The sequence below is a fragment of the Oreochromis aureus genome, linkage group 20 (assembly GCF_013358895.1).
Source record: "Oreochromis aureus strain Israel breed Guangdong linkage group 20, ZZ_aureus, whole genome shotgun sequence".
Classification (NCBI taxonomy): Eukaryota; Metazoa; Chordata; class Actinopteri; order Cichliformes; family Cichlidae; genus Oreochromis; species Oreochromis aureus.
Window position 1 is genome coordinate 19,009,246 of NC_052961.1, and position 16,382 is coordinate 19,025,627.

The window sequence follows — 16,382 nt, forward strand, 5'->3', positions numbered from 1 at the left end:
CTGTTTGATGTTAGGAAAAAAATATATCTTCATAGCCTTATTACTGTTGTAATAATTCAAAGGTTTATTAAAAAAAGTCAGAAGAAAGACCTATTTTTACTACAAGTCAGGTGGCATTATTTAAAAACAGGGTTTATAAATGGGCTCTACTATAAAGACACTACGATAACGAATTCAAGTCAGTGATGAAGATTGTAATGACTTGCAAGTCCGCAGAAACTAGAGGAAGATAGAAATGGACGTGGAGTAGAGCCGCAATCTAAATATGCCAGCTGAGGGCAGTGGAGAAAAGAAAAAGCCCCAGTCTTCTGAAAACCACAGTGTGATGAAAAATTAAGTTGGGAGGCACAGAGAGGAAAGTATAGACAGAGAGAGAGGGAGAAGGAGGGGAGTGGAAGGGAGAGAGAGAGTAAGTGCTTTTACTGCCGGTCGCTTTCACCTGTCTGTCTGGGAGATAGACGGATGAAATCGCACTCCCATTAAAGTGAGCTGGAAAAGTAGAACCTGCGTTCTTCCTGTGTCACTGAGTCCAGAAATAAGCGAAGAGCTGCACCTTTTCTTTGCATCCAATAGCTTAACTGTGCCGGAGGTAGTTATCCTAAAGCCTCTGAGGCTCTGCAGTTCTTTATTGTTTTCACTCTCTGATGAGACTTTAACTGATCGGCCTTATTTCATTTCTCGTTCAGGTACAACAAAATCTCATTGGTGTCGCAGTTTAACTTTGTAAGTGTTCTTATTCTTCAGAAACAAAGCACTACAAGATTTCAAGTACTGAATGGGCTTCCACCTGTTTCATCAAGTGTTGTAATAATTTCAGCCAAAAGTCTACAAAAGTAAAAAAAAAAAAAACAAAAAACTGCAATTAAATTGAATTAAAGAAGCAATCTTTTCCTTCTGAGTTATTTTTTCCATCCGTGCTCTCCCATGCCTGACGCTTCCTGGCTTCCCACATCAGGGAGCACATAGTGGAGGCCATTAGCATTTTGCTTTAATATATTTCCTCAATTCCAAAGCTTCAAGAGATCCCTCTTTGCATTTGTTTATTTAGTTCAAAGTGTTCTTTTCTGTCATTGCCCAAGAACCTCGCCGGAAATTGAAGTGTAGTCAAAATGTGATAGATAAATATAAAAGTGGTCTGCTGTGTATTCTACGGAGAGAAGGACTTTGATGTTATTTTTGCAGTGTTAAGCCAGCTTACAGGGTTGGTGTAGCTTGCGCCTGTAGGTGAAGCCTGGCAATTCCCTTTTTCTTTTATTGTTTGATGCTGTTGGACTAGTGGCTGATAGAAAGGCTCAGACAACATAACTGCGTTAACCACCTGGATCTGTACTGTCAGCAGCCACACACTGCAGCGCTGTTTTTTTTTTCTTTGTGTGTGTGTGTGCGTTTGACCTGAGGATGTTTTTGGGGTGGCTGTGTTGTGTGTGGACGATGGATTGGTAGTGACATCAGGATCGTACCTCGCGGTGCAGCGGGCTCTCCAGGTTAGCACCGCGTGCGGCAAACAGAGCCAGAGCCAAAGAAGGAGAGAGGATGGAGATGGATGGAGTGTGACACCCTTGGGTCGACTCAAGCTTCGGGGATGTGTCGGGGACACACATGTAGCAGCAGCAGGCAAAAGCTGATTTGAGAGATGGGGGATGTCAAGTCTGTGATGTGCACTCTGCTGAAGTCATAGTGTACTGTTAACTAGTGAACGAATGATAAGAGGTTGAGGAATGGAGGAGGAAACGCCCACTCCTCATTATCTCACCCCCTCTTTTCCCCCCCGATCGTTCTCCTGATTTTCATGCACATTGACTCACACCGTTTCAGATATAATGTTTCCACAATGGTAGTTAAATTGGAGGTTTAAATTTTAGCCACTGGCTTTTTCTACAGGTCACATGGAGGGAATTTAGCCACAAAGGCCAAACTGTGGATTTGATTAATGAAACACACACATGAATCACACACTCATGCATGCAAATGCACACATACACACACACACATGCTTCTGGCAGGATCGGGGAGGCCTAATCAAGCTGAAATCTCCCGAGGTTGCAATTAGGTTTGGAGAGTCCTAGCAGTTCTAACTCTGGCTACAAAACAAGCCTGTCCATTAACTCGCAAGAATACCCAGAATCCCTTCGACAAATCATCATCTCCCAATTCTTATCCACTGCTGTGTGTAGCATCTACATGCTAGTTTAGTAAGAGTGGAGATACAAGGTGCAGGCGATACACACCAGCAGTTTTTCATACCTTATTATTTTTGTTCTGGTATTACAATAGTGTAATTCAGGCTGCACCAGGATCTGGCCTAACAGCATTTCTGTTTGGGACACACAACAAGTCGTGTATCTTATCAACGAAAGACTCAATGATCTCGCAAAAGATAAATCAGACTAGATGGAAAATTCAGTATAAAAAATCAACTGTTTGTGAACGTTTTATGGTACATTTTTCCTTTAATGGACAGGTGATGGTGAAGAAGAAGACAAAAACGTGTCAGGTTTAGGTACAGTACTTGGAAACCTTGGTTACTGGTAACCTTGGATTCCTTCCTTCTCTTTCATCCTTGAGCCATTCCCTTTGGCTCTTTTGCTTACTTCCTATGCACTTGCCTAATTACCTTTCATTTTTCCTTTCTACCATCTCTGCGTCCTTTCCTTTCCTTTTTGCTGCTTCTTGTCGGTATCAAACAGCAGCTTCCATTTTCTCTTGATAGTTTTCACTTTAAATAGAACAACGAGCTTGCGAGCATCATGATGACCTTTGCTCTACGGGCGAGCGAGATAGTCAGCTCTCCCTTAAATTGTCAGGATGATTATGATTCATATCTATTGTTCTGAAGTCACAGTCATACAATAGCTAGTTAATTTCAATGCTGAAGGACAGAAAAAAAATACAAGGTAACAGATTGTAGGGATCACAGATGCCACCGCTAATTGGTGCCAAAGATTTTCTCACAGTTAGAGCTGAAATTACTCTCATTGCAATAAAAGACCATATAACAATGGAGAAATTTTAGGGCCCATAAACACCTTGTGTGGCCCTCAGAAAAATAATAACATTGTTGGTGTGCAGCACTGGTAAATTTGAAGTCAGCAGGACAGTTCTCTTCTATTTGTTAACTAATTGTGAGCACTATTCACTCTAACTTGAATACTATTAATATAAATAGGACAAAGATATGACACAAATAAAGCTTTGTCTCTTTGTCATTAAGCTAGTGGAGTCAACATGTTGTTGATGTCACTGGTAAGCAAAAAAAATAAATAAATAACCTTTCAGCATATTGTAATTCAAGTGATGTGAGAGGGAACTCGACTCTTACACCTCTTCTTGGCTCTGTTTTCAGTGTGTTATAAAATCTAGCCCGTAATGGGAGACTGACATTGACCAATCATAGGTCTCAGAGAGAGAGCGAGAGAAAGCATGTGCCAGAAGTAAAATAAAGTGGTGCTATGTTGTGAGCTGAGGATTTTCACATATGAGAGCAGGGTTTTAACCTTGTGTGAAGCCAAATGCCATTATTAACTGGAGCACTTACATGTAGAGCATGTATGGCCATACTTGCTGTTTGTTCTGTGCTCAGAAAAAGAGGGAGGAGCTGCAGGAGGAGGTCTGTCTGATTTAAATGGTAAAAAAAAAATCTCCCAGAGCTTTTTACTGAATTGGAGAAACTAATTACACCCCGTTTTTAATGTTTTTGACTATCTCATTATAATAAAATCTCTGCACTCATGTGCTGACATGAGCACCTGTTACCATAGTTACAAGCTGCATAAATATACAGTGTACTGTATATTACTTTTCATGTTGCTTACAGACCTTTATGAGCAGATGGATTCAGCTGTAGTTTAATTGTAAAAAATCAACAAACTAGTTGATGTTACATATACTGGAGTCTGCATACACGTGGGTTGGCAGACCACGAGAGACCACAGCTACATGTCACCATTCCCCAACTATAAAGTTTCCTGATGGCTATTATTTAAAAAAATGTTGTAAAGAAGCCTTATCAAATGTTTCTGTTGGCTGTACTGGCTGAACTGTGAGTTCAGCTGTTAAAAATGCTGCATTTGATCCATTCACTTTCACACCACAAATGAAATGTACCTCTACATTTCATGTAGAACTGGACCTGATTCTCTCAGGTTGGCTGGTTCGCACCACAGTTGAGGTGACAGCTTTCACATTGGCCTAAATGAACCACACTAAATGGACAATTGCACCTGTATAAACTGAACAGGGGTGTGAAAGCAACCCTAAAAATACCTTATAGTGTACTGGCACAACTGCTACTTTAAAACAGTTTATTCCCTCTTGAAAATGATGTCACTGACAGACTGTTTCTCAATATGCACGGAAATAAAAATGTCAGTTTTTGTGACCGTGGGTTAACAGTGTGTGTGTTCTAATATCAAAATCACTTTATGTTAATTGCTGCAGTGACTGATGCAGAGCGCACAGGGATCTCATTTTCCAAATGGCTTATATCTTAAAGAATGGAAACTCCTGGAGTATTAATGTATTTCTACTACATTTTTCTCTATTACCACTGGGAGCTCATCCAGGGCTCATATGCCCGTGAGATGTCTGTCCGGCTTTAGCTAAGATGCATACAAACACACATGCCCACGTGTGCGCACACACAAAAACAGACTGGAGATATGGAGAGGAAACTGATCAGCTGCGTGGAGCGGGGAGGGCATTCCAATGGGACTAATTAAAGGGATGGAACAGACTGCTGAAGTCATTGGAGACCACCGCTCTTTCACCAACTATTTCTTTCTCAACTCGCTTTTACTTTCTCTTTTGCTCCTCTGTGTTCTGTTAAAAAAGCTACATCATCCAGGGTTATGAGATTTAATGCTGTTTTCTCACCAGCGTTAACACTAAAGATGTGATTAGAGGAGTTTAGGAATTCTGGAGTCTGCACTGCTTGAAGCGCTTGTTTACCAGCCGTTGTGATCTCCAAATTCACAAAGTTCCTAACTCACACATGGACTTTTGGTTTGTCAATATAGAAAATTTGTCTGTTGCCTTTGAGTTTGTGCAGATGTGTGAGTCACCGTCGTCTGATGAGTTTGATACTGATGGAGAGTCGAGCTGTTTAGAAGCTATTGATCAGAACCCCTTGTTCCTGAGCAGTCAGACTCACACGTACACAAACACACACGCAACCACAGTGCTCCTTTCCACTACTCTTTCTTTCTCTCTCTCTCTCTCTCTGTCTTCTCCTGCCCCTTTCTGAATCCATTTCTATATCACACACCCACTCATTCTGCGGCAGACAGACCAAACAACCAACCATAATGAAGTGGCACTGCATCATCACAAACACTGCTGTGTATCTAAATGAGCTGGAGAGGAAGCAGGCAGTGTCTCTGCTTTGTTTCCTAATTATTTAGTACTAGCAGAAGATAGGTGAGGACAGCAGAAAGAGGGTGAGAGGAGAAGGGAGAGAAGGAAAGATATAGGAAGACTGGAAGAGATGAAAGGAACAAGAGATGAAAAGTACATTTTTATATATATATACATATATGTATATATATATATATATATATATATATGTATATATATATATATGTGTGTGTGTGTGTGTGTGTGTGTGTGTGTGTGTGTGTGTGTGTGTGTGATGCCCCCTAACCAGAGAAAGCCTTGGCTCAGCCTGTCTGGCTTTTCAGCTTCTCCCAGCTCTAGAAATGCCTGGCTGCATAACCAGATGACTCACACACCAAGCTCAGAACTCAAGCCAGAGCTTAACACACACTTCCTCATGGCAAAAGCGGTCTCACACGTGCGTGCAGATACATCCTTGAATATAGAATATGTGCACAAAATAAACACATCAACTTATGCCCAGATCCAACCAGGTGTGTGCATAATCTCATCTGCACTTAGTTAATCTGCCCAGACTCTCACACAAAAACTGGAGAGCTTGGTTTGTTTTACTTACATCATCACAGATCTTTTCAAAAGTATTTTAGTTTTGTTTTTTTAATGCCATGCCTTTCCTTCGTTACTAGTGGAGTTATTCATTACCACCATTTTTAGAGAGTTTTGGGGTTTTTTTGTTTGTTAAACCACTTAACACTGACCTCTGAATCATTAAAGCATAAAAGGCGCCTAACTAAAGGGATGAACCGGTGTTTTATTGACACATAGCAGGCAACTTAAATTTGTTTTTTAAATTTTAGATTGTATGTTTAGCCACCAGCAGCCTGTCATAAAAGCACATCATTTGCTGTGATTTTATTTTATTTTTCTATGAAAAGAGCCAATAATTACACACTTAGTGTATCAGTGATAAAATATTACTGCCCCAACAAGGTAATTCCCAAATAACTATTAGCTGTAAACTTGCCATCATGCCAAGATAAAAAAAACTGGAAAGTGGAGAATAAAAGAAAAATTATCAGCCCTAAAAATCTATCTGCAGCAGATGAACAGTATCTAAAAGTTGTGTCTTTAAGAAATGGGAAAAATTGCCAAATTTGAGAGATGTATCTGGGCCTTTAGTTGACCCATCTAGTACAGTATTTGATGAAGTTTCATTAGAAAATGTCTGAGTGGAAGGATGACTATCAAGAAGCTGATCTTAAAGAAGGGAATCAGGAATAAAAGGTTAAGGTATTTCAAATTACACAAGAGCTAGGCTGAAAATCCGTGGCAACAGATCTTATGCAGTGACAAATACAAATTGTAATTTTTTGTTGTCAATATGTACAGGTAATATAGGTACTGCACAACAGCGAGTTTCTACAACCATCTGTAAAACAAGGTGGAGGCTCTTTCATGGTTTGGGGCTGTATTTCAGCCTGGAATGTTAGGGATCTTATCAAAATTGATTAAATTATGGAAGCAGAGAAGTAAGATCTGTTTTTGATTCACTATGCATTATCATCTGGAAAGAGTTTGACTGGCAGCGCCTTCATTTACACCATGACGGTGATCCTAAACACACTGCCAGTGCAGTGAAAGCATACTTAGATAGAAAAACACACAATGGAACATTATCAGTCATGGACTGACCTCCTCAGAGCCCACAGCTCAACATTATTGAAGCAGTATGAGATCATTCAGTTCAATTGAATTTGATTTTGTTTATATAGCACCAAATCACAGCAATAGCTGCCTCAAGGAGCTTTATATTTAAAAACTGTACAATAATACAGAGAAAACCCCAACAATCAGATGATGCCATATGAAAAAGCACTAGGTGAAAGTGGGAAGGAAAAACTCCCTTTTAACAGGATGAAAAGGGAGGAAGACAGGGCAAAGAATAATAATAATACTAGTTAATGATTAAATGCAAAGTGGTGTATCATCTTGATAGAGAACAAAAGGAGGAAGAAGAAAAGAAGAGCTTTGAATTTATTTCAAGAAACCTGGTGAACTATTCCTGAAGACAACAAGAAGAAATGATAAGAAACTTTGCCTAAACGAGTTCAGGCTCCATGTATTTCCATGTATGTTTGCAGATGGTTCAATAAATAACTGCAGCTATTTCCCATTCTCCTAACAAAATATAAAGATATGAGGGATGACTGAAGACATTTGCACAGTACTAATATGTTTAGTGTTTGGAAGTTGGAGTTGGAGTACGACCAAGACTAGTAGCAGTAGTATATAGTTGACTTAGTTGTGTTTTGAGCAAAGCTATAGATATTTAAACAACATATGTAAAAGATAAAAAAAGAGTTCAGTTGCCTCTTGCATTTGCTTTTACTTTACCAGCATCCTGCAGTTATTTATTCATACCAGTGCGCAAACACATGTACACAAGTTTACTGACAAAACAGTTTCCTTGGTAGAAAACACACAGCTTGTTTGTCTGTTGTAGAACTTTTTGTGTATACTTAGTGCCCAGAATGTAAAGTGCTTTAATTATATGCATCCCTTTACTTCAATGGAAACACCTGCCAGCATTTGGACAGAGAGAAACACAGGAAATACCCAGTACTTTAAGTGTTTACTCACCATTGTTGGCCTTGTCCACAATGAATACACACAGATAAATAAAATCCGTTATTTGATCAGTATAGTTGATTAATAATTTTTTTTTTTTATCAGAAAAGTTGTTTTTATTAGATTTATTGGCTTACGGTGAGTTTTTTTACACTTACTTGCAGATACTTGTCAGACCTGAGGGTATAAAAGCTTTGTGTTACAGTTTTTTTGCTTTGTTGTTTTGCTTGTTTTTGTTGTTGGCTGCTTGGACATTGGTCCTGGCAGTATCTGTTAACTAATAGGTCTTTATTTCTTTACCCAAAAACAAACGTGCACCTGTCCTGAGTCGGCTCCGTGTCTTAGTGTGCATTATGGCTTCATCCTGCAGTCTTTTCTTTCTGAAATTTGTGGCCTCGTGACTTGCAACAGCAGCAACAGATTATTCAGCAGATGGGTGGATGTTGCCGACGGAAGACAATTTTTCACTTAGTAGCATATTTGAGATGCTGTATTCACATTTTGAAACGTATGCCCCAAAGAGCAATGCGATTCCTCTGAAAAACCGACTGTTAGTGCGCCATGACAGGGAGTGCTGTCTTTAAGTGGGATGAAAGTGGTTAAAGCAAATAGCCAACACTGCCAAACCTGAAGTGGATGATGATGTTTTCTTTCCATCTTGTTTCCACATTGTGCCAGGCAAGTCTGGGCACAAAAATACCAGAACCGTTCTTGGCACATCCCCAGTGCTTTTCTTGCAAAAAACAGTGAAATAGCCTTTTTTTGTATTTTTTGTATTTATTAGGGAGATAGAAGGTCACTGCAGGGCATAATTGCCAATGTGTATGTTTGACATTAGTCGTAGAGTCTGATATAAGGGTTATACATGACTGTTTTCTCAACAATCATGCATGACAGTGACGTTGTGCTGGCTAAATTCTACAGGATGCTCAGTTACTATGTTAAGAAGGTGTAACACAGATGATACATCAAGGCATTAGAAAAATGACATTTGATGCTCAACGTGACTCAAGTATGGACATAATTGTGCCACAGCCATAAAAAGTTCGTTATCTGTCTTTGTACATATTATTTTAGAATCCATGAATTAGATGTTGAGATTTTTTCAGTGGTAATACCTGTTCCTGGTGGTGGTAGGAGAGAAAAAGTCAGAAGATCACCAAACGTTATCTTTAAAATGTCACTGTAACCCATTCAGTAGTTAGACATACAATATTTAAGTCTAGATTAAAACTGTAGACTGATGGATATAGTGCTAACAGTTCTGAAGGCAGAAGGAGAAATATTTTGAGAGGCTGTTCACTGTATTAAAAGTGGGTGTAGCTTGACCTACCCTTGAGCCACCCCTTCTTTATATTTTGCTTCTATATTTTCTTCTTTTTGTCAGCCTCCCTTCCATTAAGACCATTGTAAAATAAGCAAACAGTAGCTGGATCAGCTAAGGTACCAGATGCAGCTCTTGGGTCCTGCATCAGATCTTTGCTGGCTATTTTCCTGTACCCTGAGGACATGACTTTCAGATACTAATACAGATATCTGTTGTAGATAGGCCACTTCTTCTTTTGTCCTTCACTTGTCTAGTTTCCAAAGATTTTTTAAGGACACACTGCACACCATTCTGACATGTGCCAAGTTTTTGGCTAATAGTTGTTTGGGAATCACTTTGTTGGTACAAAACTTAAATTTTATGCCCGACAGACAATTAAGGTTTTGGTGCTTTGCTAAGTAGTTTGTTATGTGTAGGTTCTTCCATTGTGTTAGGTCCTTTTTTATGTTTGCAGTAAGTAGTTTGTGGTTCAGATCATCCACCAGTTGGAACTTGGACTTGGATGGATTGATCCCCAGTTCCTTCAATCCACATATCAAAGTATCCTTAGGGAAAATACTGAACCCCAAGTTGCCCTGGCTCCTTTAGAGAATGAATGTGTGTGTGGTAACTTTATTTTATTCTCTGTAATATTTTAGATATTTATAATTGAGCTATTTGTATATATACTAGAGCTATTTCTTATGTTTTGTAACTTTGTAATATACTGTATTATTATTTAATTTAGTTCATTCTGTCACTGCTCTTATTGGAGCAACTGTAACCACATAATTTCCCTTTGGATTATTAAAGTATTCTGATTCTGAGTTAAAAAACAATCAAACAGATTGATAGGTTTGTGGCTTAAACCTACTCGCTGGAACGTTGAAGACAATTTAATTACACAGCAAAGCAAGACACGAGTAGGCAAAGTTCTTTATGTTTCTCGTGCACGGGAGAGAACTGGACAAACGCCATTCCTTCGCTTGACCCCAGTTTCTCTCGTCCGCTCCCCCATAACACTGCTCTTTTATTGAGGTTACATGAATATACATAGGTTCATTAACATATGACGTCTACATACACACAAAGAGTACCTTGCCTGTGCGTTGTGTAAGTGTGTGTGCGTGTGTATGTGTGGTCAGTGTGTGACTCCATAAATGACTTCCCTAAACCTGCTGGTCTGGAAGTCCAGCAGTTCATCTACACAAAAGGCACTTAGAGTAAAACAGATATACGTGTGTTTGCTATACCATATATCAGTAAGAGCAGATATAACCTCTCTCCTGACCTTAAGTTGTGTGTGCATGCCAGAACACTCTGGCATGCACACAAAGCCTTTGCAGACTATTAAGGATCAAACCTCTACCAACATGACGTTGATTATACAACTCTAAGCATATATGAGTAGATATTTCTAAGCATAAATGACAATCAACAATGCAAATCTAACACAGATTTCTGTGAAAATGGTCAGACACATGGACTGGACTGGAAATGAGTGAAAAAGCAGCCAAAAAGAAACAATGAAAGACCTTCAGAAAGCCTGGCGAATTATTGCTCAAGAGTCCTTTGAAATGACAAGAAAGTCTGGCAATTTGAAGGCAAAAAATAAAGGAATGAGGGGTGGCTAAAGACTGTCGGCTAAAAAGTGATTTAGAGGAGGTTTACTAATTCTGCAAATTTTATTTCCTCAGGTAGGTCATTCCAAAGTTGAGAGGCCCTAATAACAGAAGCACAGTCACTTTTAGATTTTATTCTTGACTATGATTTAGCCAAAAGGGCCCCATGTGAGGATCTAAGGCTCGAAGCTGGCTCATACAGGGTCAACATTTCGTCCAAGTAGCTTGGGGCCAGATGCAACATCATTAAAAAGTGATGATTAAAATCTTAAAATCAATTCTAAATCGTACAGGGAGCCAATGGAAAAAAGCCAGGAATCGACTGATGTGATTGCTGTCTGCTAATACCAGTAAGAAGCCGTGCTGCTGAATTCTGAACCAGCTGCAGGCAAGAGAGTAACTTTTCATTCATGCCAGACAGGAGAGAGTTGCAGTAGAGAAAATAAATATGTGGATGGCTTTCTCCAGGAAAGTTTTATTTGTTTTCCACTAGACATAATTCTAATTTCTAAGAAGCAAGACTGAACAGCTTTATACATGTGTGATTCAAAGCTAAGAACAAAATCAATTTGAACTACGTTTCTGGCAACAGGCTCTACTTTAGTTCAATAAAGAGAAATGGAAGAACTCACTTGGAAGAACTGAACATTGTTTATTGAGAAATTATTATATTTGGTGATTAGACTCTGATGACCCATCATGGCAGAATGGACTCCCAGCGGTGATAGGATTTAGGGCAGGACTCCCCGGAGTCTTGATGCTGGTGGTGGTGAAGACGAAGACTGAGGCTTGGATAGAGCTCTGACTGAGGTGTCTGTGAGTTGGAGATGGGCAGGAGGTGGGTTGCATGAATGAGAGTTTGAAAGGGAGAATGATGGAGATCACAGATGTAAATCACATAAAGCAGAGGTTGATTGGCTCAAAGAAGGCAGGAAAGAAGATGATTGGACTAGAGTAACGATGACAGCATTGAGACTGACAGTGTGGGAAAGTGGTAGTGATTTGAAGAATGGAAAAGCAACCTAACACTCAGAAAACCAGCCAGATGAGTGATTACAGATCTTCCTTATTGAACTTATGCCTAAGCTTCATTAGAGAGAACTTGAAGAGAGCTCTCAGTGATTTTAAGACAGTTTTCTGAGATTGAACATCGCTGTTTTATGGCGTTAGGTTGAAGGTGCAGCCCCATGCACATAGCAATAGATTATCCTCAGGACTTTCTGCCAAAAAGGAAACCCTTTTACCACAGTGTTTAAACGGTAATAACTTTAATTAACTTCAAAACCATGGACTCGAGTCCCAACCAGACTATGCCCTAATGATCTGCCAAATAGGAAAAAATAAGCTTAAATGTAAAAAGGTCATGGTTTAACCAGCAGTCTTCTGAGTGATAGTCCCATGTTTAAGACATCCCAGCCCAGCATTCTCTTAATGTGGACTGCGTTAGGTGCTTTTTGTGTACTTGCAGTCAGTTCTGTGGTTCAGGTTGTAGAAGAAGTCATCTGCCAATCGGAATGTGTGTGGATTGATCCTCGGCTCTTCTAGCCCGCATGCCAATCAAGTATCCGCAGGCAAGAGACTTAACCCCTAGTTCCCCTCAATACATCCTTTAGAGTATGAATGTGTGTGAATGTTGCTCTTTGCACCACCTGACTTTGTAAAGTGCTTCTACCAAGAAGGCCCACTCGCCTAACATGTTATTTTGCGAGAATGCTGAACGTTCTGGTGTATTCATGGAAAACACTGAACTAACCTTTGCGCTTCAGCTGATACTTTTTTCACTTCAAGGGCATGCATGAACATATACAGCCAGTATGTGGTGCTTGATTAGGTTCAGACTTGCATAAATGAGAAAGGTGGTGCCCAATTAGGTAGAGGGGGATAGAGAGACACTAATAGCAGTTCTGCAGTTAGAATCACTTGAATATTTTTTGCATATATACACTATATACAAGTAAAGGAATGCATGTTCTAAATTTTTCTCTTCTCTTGTGTCACCTAACAATATTTGTGTGCTTTTCTTTCCTTTTGACAGAATGCGGGAACGGGGTCCTTGCATTTGTGGAGTAGGTGTGTGGAGTCTACTGCTATCTCTCTGTCTGGCCTCCCTCACACATGCACACAGAAGCCACACAGGTAGGTAGCTGTATATCTATATGTCCACTTGCGTACTGTATATTCACCTGTCGGTGGGTCATTGTCTGTTTACAACATCCACAATATTGGCTCTATTGTAGATTACCTCTGCAGCCGATTTCTTTTCACATATTGTAAAGTTATAGTGAATAGACCGTGTGCTACCCGAGGGAACACTGAGGTCGGATTCACAATGAAATACGAGACCACCGAGGCAGATTGCCAGGAAGAACACACAAAACTTCTTTAATAAAAGAAAGGGGGGTACAAGTAATCCAACAAGAAAGGTCTTCCCAGTTCAGAGGCGTTCGCGTGTTCGCAGTCCCATCAGGGTGGGGTGACTCTCAAAAATGCCTGGGGGTTACAGCACAGACAGTGAGAAGTGAGCTTTTGTGGATTAGAAATCCTGGTTGTGTGATATCCTTCCCGTGTGATTCAAGTGGCTGAGTCACTACCATGATTGAGCCCAAAGGCCTCGTACTACTTTTCAGTTCATTTCTCATGTGAAGATTGGGTACTCGCCTCCCTGGTTCACAAAGATCACATGTATGTGACACTGAAAATCCCATACCTCTAGGCAACAAAGATTTAACGCAGAACACGTTATAGCTGCTACCTGTGCTTGAATAAGAGCTTTTTATGTTCCTGAGGTCATGCTGTTCAGTTAGATACACATACAAGCAAGAATGTGAAGTAATTCTGTGTCGTTGTGAAGCTTTTACAGTTAAGATTTTTATTAGGGGTATGTCAGAGGGGTGGACTTGCAGGCTTTATTGGCTGTAGCCTTGCAGTGAAGGTCATTATAATGTAAGCTGTTCTTAATCACTTTTAATTCTCAAGCAACATTAATTGCAAGCCAGCATAAGTAAGTTTGAAAGGCTGGTGCCATTCAGTACAAGTCTATTTTATTTATGTAGCACCAACTTACAACAACAGCCACCTCAAGGCATTTTATATCATAAGGTAAAGACCCTACAATATGACCCTACAAATGTGTAAGCACTTGGTGACAGTGGGAAATAAAAACTCCCTTTTAGCAGGAAGAAACCTCTGGAATCTGCTATGGTCGGATGACCGGATCAGGGGAGGAAGACAGGGCAAAAGACACCCTGTGGAAGAAAGCCAAAGATAAATAATAACTGTTCAGTGCATGATGGGAACCCCCCAGGAGCCTAGGCCTAAGTGTTGTTCAGTGTGACTAAGGAAGGACTCTGGGCCACCTGATCTAGACCTAACTATATGATTTCTAAAAAAGGAAAGTTTTAAGCCTAATTCTAAAAGCGGAAAGTCCGTCTGTCTCCCGAGCTAAAGGATCTACTTTTAAATATTCCAGGAACCACAAGTATTACCCGGCAAAATCCATTTCAAGATTTGTGGGGTAACTAATAAAATGAAAAAAAAAAAAACTTACCTAACCAAACTCAATAACTGAAAATGACAAAATCACCTAAGGATAACAACAGGAAGTGATTTTAGTGTTGTGTGTTCGGTTTGACTTCATATAATATGCTGTGATGGCTTGAAAATGTTACGCTGTGCCTTTGGCTTTCATGTTGTGATAAGTGTTGTGCACCAGCTGCCCTTCATCTGAACTGGCTGTCGTTGTCATTTTTGGTACTGCGTATCTAACGTGAGTGACATGAAGGATATTTATATTGCAGCCAGTGTATTGTATGTCTTAACATCTGCCTTGTGCAGATGTTCCATTAAGGGACGACTGAAAGGGAGAATGATTGATGAGTCTGAATCTTTTCCTTAATCTGGCATCTTAGGTGGACGTGCGCCCCTCCTTTGGCCTTCCTTGTAGAAATTGAAAATTTCTCATAATGTTATCGCTTCTTGGAGACAAGAAGGGTTTTTTGTGAGATTGTGTGTGTGTATAGTAAATGTGTGTCCTTGTTGAAATGTGAGTACCTATATCCATGGCTTTGCGTGTGTGTTTTGTGGCTGTTTGTGTGTAAGATTGACTCTCCTGTTCTCTGGCTGCCAGGCATCATCTCCTCTCAAAGAGACATTTTTGACAAGGCAAGGGCAAACATTTTCATAAATGGAAGGATTGTGAAAAGACATCGAGAGGGGACGGAGACACCTTCTCACTGTGGTGCTTCACCAGGCTTTCAGTGAAGTGCTGAGGTCTGCACAAAGCTATGAGAACACTGAAAACAGCGAGTGAGGCGGATAAATAGAAAAGTCACAAGATGAGGAAAAGTTTCGAATTTGCACTTTTGTGTTTTTCTTTTGTCACATTTTGCTCTGAAACGGTGGCAGCAAAGGCGGTGTTTGTCTGCCCGTGTGCATTGTGACCGTTCTTCTGTTAATGGGTGATTGATTGTAAAGTAGGTTGTAATCAGTGAGTTACAGCATTATCCAGTTGCAGGGTGTCTGAGTGAGGAAAAACAGACGAGTAATCAGATAATTACTGAATACAATCCTTTAGGTCACTTCAAGGTTGTCGCTCTCACTAATTCAAAACACACCGGCTGTCTCTTTCTCTTTCGCACATGCATTGACAGAGGTACACACACACTCACACACACACACACATATGGGCATGTAAAGTAAATTTGATTACAATGTTGGGAGTCACTAAAGCTATTCGGTTTTGCTTTCATTATAAGAGTACCACAGTGAGCGGCTGTGGTCACTGCCATTACAGCTCCCTCTCCTCTCTTTAAACATTCAAGTCAAATCAATTTGTGGGCTGCCGGTTTAATTTCTGAAGCAATGATTTACATTCTTTTGCATCTCTACAGTGAGAATTTTGGATAATCAAAAGCTAATGTAGATTCATGCTGACTATGTAAAGTGTTGTCAGCACAGACTATTTATAATTGGGTGATGTAGCTACTATGACATCACCAATTGATTTGCCAATATTCAAGCTTTGACTTGAATAATTGCTATTGCCATTTTTTTCCCTGTAAATACGGTAGTTCTGATTCAGAGTTCGAGCACGCTGCACAGTCATACTAGGTAAGGGTCTGTCAGTCACCAGATGGCTGCCCCTCCTTGAACAGGTTTCTTTCTGTTAGAAGGGAGTTTTTCCTTCCCTGTGTCATCAATTGCTTGGTTGCATGGGGGTTTTCTCTTTATTATTGTGGGGTCTTTACTTTTTAATATAGGGGGCCTTTTGGTGACTTTTATTGTGATTTTGCACTATATTAATAAAACTGAATTGAATTGAACCAAGACAAAATAATTTGCCAAGAGTGCTGTAGAGTTGTAGAGTTCTATCTGTGCAGAATAGCAACACAAATATCTTATTCAACTGCCTGAAAAAACACCAAAAGCTGAAGTTAATTAATGTATGAAAACCAAGAAAAATGATACATTGGAGGCTAACGTGAATCATCCAGCAT

General features: G+C 39.9%; 1 protein-coding gene across 3 annotated transcripts in view; it reads left to right on the forward strand.

Moving 5' to 3' along the window:
* The window catches only part of LOC116325879 (chemokine-like protein TAFA-2), a 90,668-nt gene that overhangs the window by 31,909 nt on the left and 42,377 nt on the right, over positions 1–16,382 (forward strand). For 2 of the 3 annotated variants that reach the window (XM_039604139.1, XM_039604140.1), the window contains exon 2: positions 12,923–13,023. In XM_039604139.1, the coding sequence (XP_039460073.1) occupies positions 12,924–13,023 (100 nt within the window). In that variant the 5' untranslated portion in view covers position 12,923. Of the gene's footprint in view, positions 1–11,652; positions 11,726–12,922; positions 13,024–16,382 lie in introns of those variants that run through there. The other variant, XM_039604138.1, reaches the window with a different exon arrangement.